Raw genomic sequence first — 8,995 nt, 5'->3', positions numbered from 1 at the left:
TCATTTTCCACTGGGTTTCCATTAACTCATACCCCAGATTCTTGAGCTCTTCCTTTGTCTCTTCTCTATCTTTTTTAAGGCTGTCAATCTGGTTCTGGACCGCTTCCTTACTTGTGCGTGGCGCCATGTTGGGATGGTTGTACTGGCAATTATTGTGGTATTGTTGAGTGTATCGGACTGAAGCGTAGCTTGGAGAATAGTTTGTGTGGCTGCTTGTGTGGCTGTTGTATGATTGCTGTGTGATCGCTGTGTGGTTGTTGTAGGGCGGCTCGTAGTGCGGAACTACACCAGCTATTATAGTCTCCTTGCTTTGCATTTTGCAGATTCACATGGCCGACTCGAGCGTGACTTTTGTTGTGACTCTCTGTCAATCAACGTGAGGAAACTCGGATTCAGGGTCATCACGAGTCCTCGGTGAGTGAACACAACCAGATTGCTGTGTTATTCATTGCTGTTGAGAGACATGAATGAGGAACAGTAAGTTGCAGCCATCGTCAATTGCTCGAAAGCTCCTGAAGGAACGGAACAAGGTGTCACTGTCGATACCACATTACGTTGGTTAGTGACGCAGGACAGTTTGCAAGTGATGCATTGTCGCGTTGCTCACTTTGTCCATTTGTCAGAGTCCTTGGCTCGTGATGCACAGCGCTGACTTCTAGTCCTGAATGAGAGACAACCCACGACACTCTGATCCGCGTATGAGTACATCGCTCGGGAGTCGCATCATGTGAATCGCCATGTCTTTGAGCAGCTGCTTGATGGAGATCGAGCAAATAGACTGCAGAATGCACCAACACCACCACTCGACCCTGGACAAGACGGGGCTCTGCTGAGATGATCGATCCATCAAGGCTTAAGCAGATAATTCGGCATCACCAACCACAGTCAAATGTATAAGTTAACCTCGTCATGACGTTTTGACCACAAACACAACAAACTCTACACGCAGCTCCAATCTGGATTAGTGCGTCGGAAACCTCGTGTTTCCCGAAAAGCCCGCTCCAGAATCGGCAATCCCTCTCGCACCGTCAGCGCCATCATTCCAACCCCATAAACGTTTCCAAAACAGGCACATCTAGCTCCAAGCTAGTCAAGCCGTGACATCATGCTCCACGCTCCGTGAGGTCCGTGATTCGCCAGCTGCTAATTATAGAGAGTCCACTTTGCATGCTACACGGTAGATCGGCACTTTGAGGCTTGGAATCACGAGAATCAACGCCACTAGCCTCTGTAGCTTGAATTCTTTGCTGGGACTCTTTCCATCAACGTTGCATTTTCGATTAGAGTTCATGTTTTCAGTTAGCATTGACTGGTAGTTAGTGTCGCGGGATGAGAGCGCATTATTGCTTTAGCAGCTTTGAGTTCGTAATTTCACCTATTGTTACGATACAGGGATGGTGTTATGTCTATTCTCCTCACGGGGACAGCGAGGACCACTGATATTACTCCGTAGATCCGCAACGTATTTTTCACTTTAGTTCATGTCGTATCGGGCTTTAATGTCAGTTCGTAACGTCGATCTGTGGATCATGCGAGTGCGAGGGTCGCCACGGCAATTGATGCATTTAATATCCTCACCATCCCGTTTGTTTCAGTTCATTCCATTCATCCTTCCATCACCCTTCCATTCTCCTCCCTTACACTCACGATGCATCTCAATACATTTCAATGTTTGGTCATCGGCCTCGTCGCCAATGCTGCACAGTCATTAGCTGTGCCGACGAAACGAGAGGCTGTGAATAGCTGTCTTACCCAAGCTAAAGTCCCAGTCGATACCAAGGGCACGCAAACATGGACCGAGGACGGCACCGCTTACAATCTTCGTCTTCAATTCGAACCCGTCGCCATCGCAGTCCCCACGACCGTAGCCCAAATCTCCGCCGCTGTTGCTTGCGGCTCAAAACACGGTGTCCCAGTCAATGCCAAGAGCGGAGGCCACAGTTACACATCCCTTGGCTTCGGTGGCGAAGACGGCCATCTCATGATCGAGCTAGATCGCCTATACAGCGTCAAGCTAGCCAAAGATGGCACTGCAAAGATTCAACCTGGTGCGAGACTCGGTCATGTGGCTACTGAGCTTTGGAACCAGGGAAAGCGAGCTCTTTCGCATGGAACCTGTCCTGGTGTTGGTATCGGTGGTCACGCGCTGCACGGCGGCTACGGAATGGTCGCGCGCAAGTACGGTCTCACGCTGGATTTGATGAAGGGCGCTACAGTAGTTCTCCCCACCGGAAAAGTGGTTCACTGCTCCAAGACCGAGAACTCGGATCTTTTCTGGGCCATCCGCGGAGCCGGTGCTTCATTCGGTGTCGTCGCTGAGCTCGAGTTCGACACCTTCGCTGCTCCAGAACAAATTACTTACTTCGATATTGGTGGTTTGAACTGGAACCAACAAACAGCTCCTCAGAATCTGCTCGATTTCCAGGAGTTTGGAAAGACAATGCCTGCGGAGATTACTATGCAGATGGCCATTTCCAAGAACGGATATAGTGTTGATGGTGCTTATGTTGGTACGGAGGCTGAGCTGAAGAAGGCTCTTCAGCCGCTGCTTACCAAGTTCAATGTTCAAGTCAGCGCGACGACTGTGGATTGGATTCAGCTTGTTACTCACTATGCTGGCGCCAATGTCGATGTCAACCCTACCAGTGCTTCATACGATGCTGTAAGTCTATCTTCTCTCCTCTAATGGTGATTATTTGCTAACACCTCACAGCATGACAACTTCTATGCCAGCAGTCTTCAAGCACCTGAGCTCACTCTTGCTCAATTCAAGTCCTTCGTCGACTACATCTCCACCACTGGCCAGAGCAGCAGTCACTCATGGTGGTTGCAAATGGACATCTCTGGCGGCAAATACTCCGCCATCTCCAAGCACAAGTCCACCGACACAGCCTACGTCCATCGTGACGCTCTTCTCCTCTTCCAGTTCTATGACAGCGTTGCTCAGAACCAGAAGTATCCATCTGATGGCTTCAACCTCATTAAGGGTCTGCGACAGAGTATCTCGAATACCCTGAAGGCGGGTACTTGGGGTATGTATGTCAATTACCCTGACTCGCAGCTCAAGGGTGATAGAGCGACGGAGATGTACTGGGGTAGCAACCTTGCCAAGTTGGAGTCGATCAAGGCGAAGTACGACCCTAAGAATATTTTCCGCAACCCTCAGTCAATCAAGCCTAAGGCTTAAAACATTTTGTATAAAGATTGTAAATTTTCTATTATACATAGACTTATCATTTAGCGGGTTTTATTAGTTTAATCTTTTAGATTTGTTGTTTATGCAAGACGGGTCCCGGGTAGGATTTAATTTTAGACAGTTTTTCCAATTAACTCTGAATCTTAAATAATTCAGCCAAATGATTCATTTCCGCTTTTCACATTACAAGCAACTCACTAAGTAGAGTTCTTTTATATCTTAATCCTGGCGTAACTTTCTCCCAAGGTATACACCTTCGGCGACGTTCCGATAACAATAACGAGTTGATTGATTTCCATGGTTAGACATTAGATCTAACGAACTAACAGAACATTATTATACGACCCTGTGTAGTTAAGATCTAAGAGCACTAAACGCTTCCATCTAACTCAATTTCACTCCTAATGTTCCCTTGTGACTTGAGGCATAAATGAACATCACTCGGTAGCAACAACGTTGATAGAACCAACAGTGTTGGTTGTCATAGCTCTAACTCACTTTGAGTTAGTTCCCCTCTGAATTGACTTATGTGATTGGCTCAGTAGCTAGTTCATCGTATGACTTACCCACCAGCTGCCTAACTGTGCCCGAAATAACGGGTCCAGTTTGAACCAACACCTAGCTACCAGTTACTTTAAAATGTCTGCCCCCTTTTCACGATCACCTCACTCAACAATAACCATTTTCTTACCAATTCACTACAGAAAAGCAAATCATCACCATAATGTCGGGTATCAGCGAGCGCATGCTGCAGCTGAACATGGCTCTGACCCAAAACGGGACACCAGCCACGCCTCATCTCCGTCAAGCGCGGATCAAACGGAAAAACAGCCCTACAGACATCAGCCACTTAGTATTTGGTCCACAACCCGGGAAGAAGCATCAATTGTGGATCACAGATCGTATCATGGAACCTCAGACAATTCCTCACTTCTTTGAGTTTCTCATGAATGGCGAATTACCTGGTGATCGTAAAACTTCTCGTCCTTTGCTTACTGTTGAGGAGGTCAAGAACTTGACTAGACCTGCTTCGGAGTGGGCGCCTGCTCCACTTCATCGACAGGCGAGATCGACTGGGGAGTGGATTGGGATCAGAATTGGTTCGTATGAAGACAGTTCGAGACTCTGGCCTATTGCGAAAGAGCTTCATGCTATGAAGTCGAGGCTTTGGGAAGGAGTGCCGCCGATATCTGAGAGGCGATGGCAAGAGTTGGGGCTCGATCATTCCGATAGATTCCGCGAAGCTTGTCGTTACTTTGTCGCGGTTATCAATGTCTTTATCTACCTGAACACCAAGCGCACCAAGGCGGCTCTGCGAAAGACATATAACTTGATCTGGGACCATCTCAGTGTGTTTGAGAAGGCAGTTAACGCCAAGAGGAAAGCGGAAGCAGAGGATGGCATGTATGAGCACGTATCTGTCACTGGTCTCTGGTACGAGTTCATCAGAGCGCAATACGACTCCATCTGCGAGAATGCGCACCACTGGATCATCGAGCACATTGATCGCATACGAGAGTCGATTGTACAAGAACTCGCGCTGCATCAACCAGATCACCCGGATCACTATAGCGATAAACAATGGGAGCTCACAAACAAGCTCCACGACCTTGCCGAAAACACCTCTCAGGCTGATTACACAATCATGATGCCCACAGACGGGTACAAGGGAGATAGTCTCCCAGTGAAAGAGGACGATTGTCTTACAGAAGCTCATGGTGGAGGCTTTCGCACAGAAGCTATCAGCTGGTCCGCGAATCTATCATGGCGAGCTTCTGACTACACCAAGCGAGTCAGATATCTTGACCGGAAGGAGATGTATAGCCACTTGGATCACGAGGACATGAGACCACTTCGGGGCTCGGGGAGGATTACTGACCCAGCGGGTATGGTTATATCGGCCATTAGTCAGATTGACGCCCAGACTATGGCTAGGGAAGAACTACGAGGGCTCCCGAATCATCCCGACTTTGTGCCGTGGATTGAGTATGCTCGGAGAAGGTCGAATAAAGGTTTGGGCTTTGTGGCGTATAGGTTGTGTCATGGGTATAGTCCTGAGAAGTGGGATATGTTCAAGGTCAAGTTCGAGGCTGACATTTGTGATTGGGGACGAGGGACGGTGGGTATTAATGATGTACGCAAGGCGTGCAAGATCCACTGGATCGATGGGCAGGAGAAGGATATCGCGGATGATGATATCGAAGCTGCCAAGAAGTAAGTTCATTGACGAGAGGACAAAGACAAAGGCTAAAATCTGCGCAGGCATTTTGAAACACTTTCGAATCAGTCGGTGCATGACAGGGTATTCCTCGCCATCGACGAAGCAACCATGAAATCATATCTCGAACCCGAACTCGGCAAACAGAACTTCGTCCTCGCCGTTGACGCAAACTACAAACCAACAAACGAAGAGAACGTCGAGTCACCAGGCTACAAGGGCATTTTGCGCATACTGGGTAGTCTCCTTTGGGATGAGCTCGGCGCATTATTGGTCATACAAAGCGCATTTCTCGAGAATCTCTGGCCAATGGCAATGCATGATGCAGATGGTATCTATCGCGGTATCAGGGTTACGTCTGTGCTCAAGTTCTCATCTTATCAAGAAAATTTGAATTGGAGGCTTGCGAGTGAGATTGTTCCGAAGTTGGTAGCTTTTAGAAGAAGACTTGAGTTTAGATCGAGGAGGTAAATTGACGGTACAGATAGCTAATAATTGAGTTGTTGTTCCCGTGGCTACTAATGCCTGCCAGCCTTTTTGGCAGCTGCCCGAGCTCGCGTGATCTGCTTCTTCCAAGCAAAACACTGACTGCACGCTACATTTTCTGGTCAGAATACTATTTTTCTCTGCAGGTAATAGCGGCGACTTACTCCCGCTGTGATGTTTGTTGCAGACATAAACGCCATCGCTGTTGCGAGAGGCATCTGGAGATTCGATTGCATCGCGATCTATAGTGTCAAACTACAACGCGAGTAAGGTTTGTGAATAACTATTTTTTTTTTATTAGGAGGAAAGGAAAGCTTGGCTTACTCCGTAAAAAGCGTCGTTCTCCTCGCGTAAATCCGCGCTACAGTCATCACACTGTGCAGAAGATATTTAGATTTTGCCAGGTTATGAGGGGGATGGGGCACTGACGATCTCTGCGAGATGTGGTTCGCAGAAAACTGCATCGTTGATCTCAACAGTAGCGGCCATAATGAGGTTAATGACAGATTGGAGGGATTGAGTGTAGAAGAAATTAAGATGAATGAAACTTTCGGAATGGAGAAAAGGTCTTGTCTTATAAAGTGATGCATTTTGGGGTCACGTCAGTGGCGGGGGAGATCTGCGAGACACTACTGCAGTATTTGTCCTTGGACCGCAGCTGAAAGATGGCATCGCCCAATAGTGAGGGCCAGAGGTAAGGGTCAAGTGTTAGTGATCAGCATCAAGATTGTTGTAGGCAGACTATTGGGTGGAGGTACGAGCTAATTGACTAGAATCCTGGAACTCAGCTGCCAAAGTCAGACATTCTTGTCCTCTTATGAAATGGACATAGGTTTATGATAAGGCGCCAAGGTTGAGGGGTACAAAGACGCGGACCTCAACACAAAGGCAAAGAGCAAAGTAATACATTGTAGCTGATGCTCAGGAAAGAGATCAAGAACATTTGAAATGGAAATGCGAACCAATCTCTCATGCAATGGTGATACGTCGTTTAGACAAGTATAACAAATCAGGGTATATCAATGAAAAATACACAATGTAAACAACGACTGACCAAGTTAGATCGAATCTATCTTGATAGTGAATATAAACAAACACCTCTCATGAACCAGTGTTACCGTTGATTTGCCTGCCTCCAAGTCTGTGCGAATCGAGAACAGGCGTGGATCGACATCCTGACGAGGAATCCACAATACCCTCCTAGAACCCTTCATGAGCCACGCTTCGGTTTTAGAGTAGGATAGTCTGAGGTAACGCGGATCCCAGTGATCTTCTGCGTTCGCTGTTGGTATATCCTTGGAACTACCGCTCTCAGAGCTGTCCTGAGACCTATCATTATGAGAACTGAGTTCCATGTCGCATCCGAGAACGCCAAAACCCGTATCGAGTAGCTTATGGGTCAAAAAGTTCAAAGTTGGAGAGAAGTCATTCAGAGGGTAAGTCCGAATCCAGGTGCCATCTTTCGCGTTTCCAATGAATATGCAGATCGAAATCGAAGTATATGCAGAGATCGCAAGTATATCACTAGAAGAGAGCGAAACGTTCGAAATGTATCTAACGTTGAAAGGTTCCGATCGTAGAACTCCTAAGTCAAAACGCTGGGTTTTCTTTCCGCTCCTGATGTCCCATATCACTACTTCCCGAGACCAACGTTCGATCCCAGCGATTCGGCTGTCGGCTGTAATGGTTGACATGAGCCCATGATTACCGATTGGATTAGACACCTTCCGCAAGCATTTGCCCGTCTTTAAATCCCAAAACTTGATGCTATTACTGCGGGATATGATCTGATCTTGTCCCCAAAACCGAATGATCAAATCGTAATCCGTAACGTGTTTAAAAGCCAGGTGAGGATGCTTTCCAATCCGCCGCTCGCGGTAGTAAAGGCCTTTATCGTGGTCGAAATTAAAAATATCAATGGCATCACGGTTGGTGAGGACAGCAAAGTAGTCATTTTGACCAAATGCTAGTGACTCATATCTGTAATACGACCTCCGGGGCGAGTTTTGAAGTGTCTTGGGGAGATGGCGAAATCTGCCATCAGCTGCCATGCTCAACATCTCGAACTTTCCGTTTTTTTCGCTGATGACAGCGACCTTGCCCCTTGGCGATATGATAAATCTCTTGAGCACACTGGCAGACTGTTGGGTCGTAGGTTCTGAATGGCTCAGGAGTGTGTCTAGGCTCCAGATCTTGAGAGTGTAGTTTTCATCCCCAAGCGAAGCAAGTTGGCGATTCTTCCCATAGCATATTGCCTTGTTGTAAACCCCCTGTAGATGCGCTATCAGTCTCTTCGCTTCGATATCCCATATTTCGATGCCGAAAGTGCCACATATGGCTACTGAACCGTCTCCTACCCATGTTGCATCAAGTACATACTTGTGCTGGCCAGATAGCTCAATCTTCTGCTCAGTTATGGATGACCCCCACGAGTACAATAGGAACCTTTTCCCGCCTTGGAACACAGCACAACATGTCCGATCACGGCTAAGCGTGACAACGTCAGGATAAAGTCGCATGCGCTCCAGAGACATTAGCTTGGAAATTCGCTGTCTCGTATCAAGACCCCAAATGGAGATATCGAAATATCCTAGAATCAAGAGAGCCTGTGGATGAGAAGCAGTATGTATCCACGCAAGGTATTTAATATTGGACCGTAGATTCATATAGCAGGTGTCAATTTTTGTTTCGGTTGCTATATTCCAAATATCGATTTTTGTTTCGGTTGCTGTACTCCAAATATCGGCAATGTCTATGGCTGGTGCTAATGCAAGTAATTGTCTGTCAGCAGAGACCGATCCAAACCGTGGGTTGCTAATTCTTTGAACTGGAAAAGATTTACTGCATTCCCCATTGGGCAGACGCAAGATGGAGACTTTCGTTATATGTCTTCGGCCGTCAGATAATGTGACTAATGAATCTCCAGTTGTATGGAATGTAAACCAGTACAGGTATCTTCCAGGAGTATCAATCGACTTGATAATCTCGCCAGTGGAAGCGTCAATAAAGAGTATACTGTCGTGGCTACTGCTGATCACTGCAATCTGTCGACCATCAGGTGAAAATTCGCATATGGCCGAGCCATTGTCATGACT

At 47.1% G+C, this 8,995-nt stretch overlaps 2 protein-coding genes across 2 annotated transcripts; both read left to right on the top strand.

Annotated features, from left to right (window-relative positions):
* Nucleotides 1-1,648: 1,648 nt before the first annotated feature.
* On the top strand, nt 1,649-3,187 carry J7337_010134 (uncharacterized protein; the record flags this gene model as incomplete). Its single annotated transcript, XM_044827720.1, has 2 exons — nt 1,649-2,662; nt 2,714-3,187. 2 exons carry the CDS (start codon nt 1,649-1,651, stop codon nt 3,185-3,187), a joined length of 1,488 nt encoding a protein of 495 aa, XP_044678314.1.
* Nucleotides 3,188-3,920: 733 nt separating this feature from the next.
* J7337_010133 (uncharacterized protein) lies at nt 3,921-5,414 on the top strand (the record flags this gene model as incomplete). Its single annotated transcript, XM_044827719.1, has 1 exon — nt 3,921-5,414. The coding sequence occupies one exon, from the start codon at nt 3,921-3,923 to the stop codon at nt 5,412-5,414; it is 1,494 nt and encodes a 497-aa protein (XP_044678313.1).
* Between the last annotated feature and the right edge of the window lie 3,581 nt (nt 5,415-8,995).

Source organism: Fusarium musae, chromosome 7 (assembly GCF_019915245.1).
Source record: "Fusarium musae strain F31 chromosome 7, whole genome shotgun sequence".
Classification (NCBI taxonomy): Eukaryota; Fungi; Ascomycota; class Sordariomycetes; order Hypocreales; family Nectriaceae; genus Fusarium; species Fusarium musae.
Note: the sequence above shows the minus strand (reverse complement) of the source record. Positions and strands in the feature narration are given on the sequence as shown.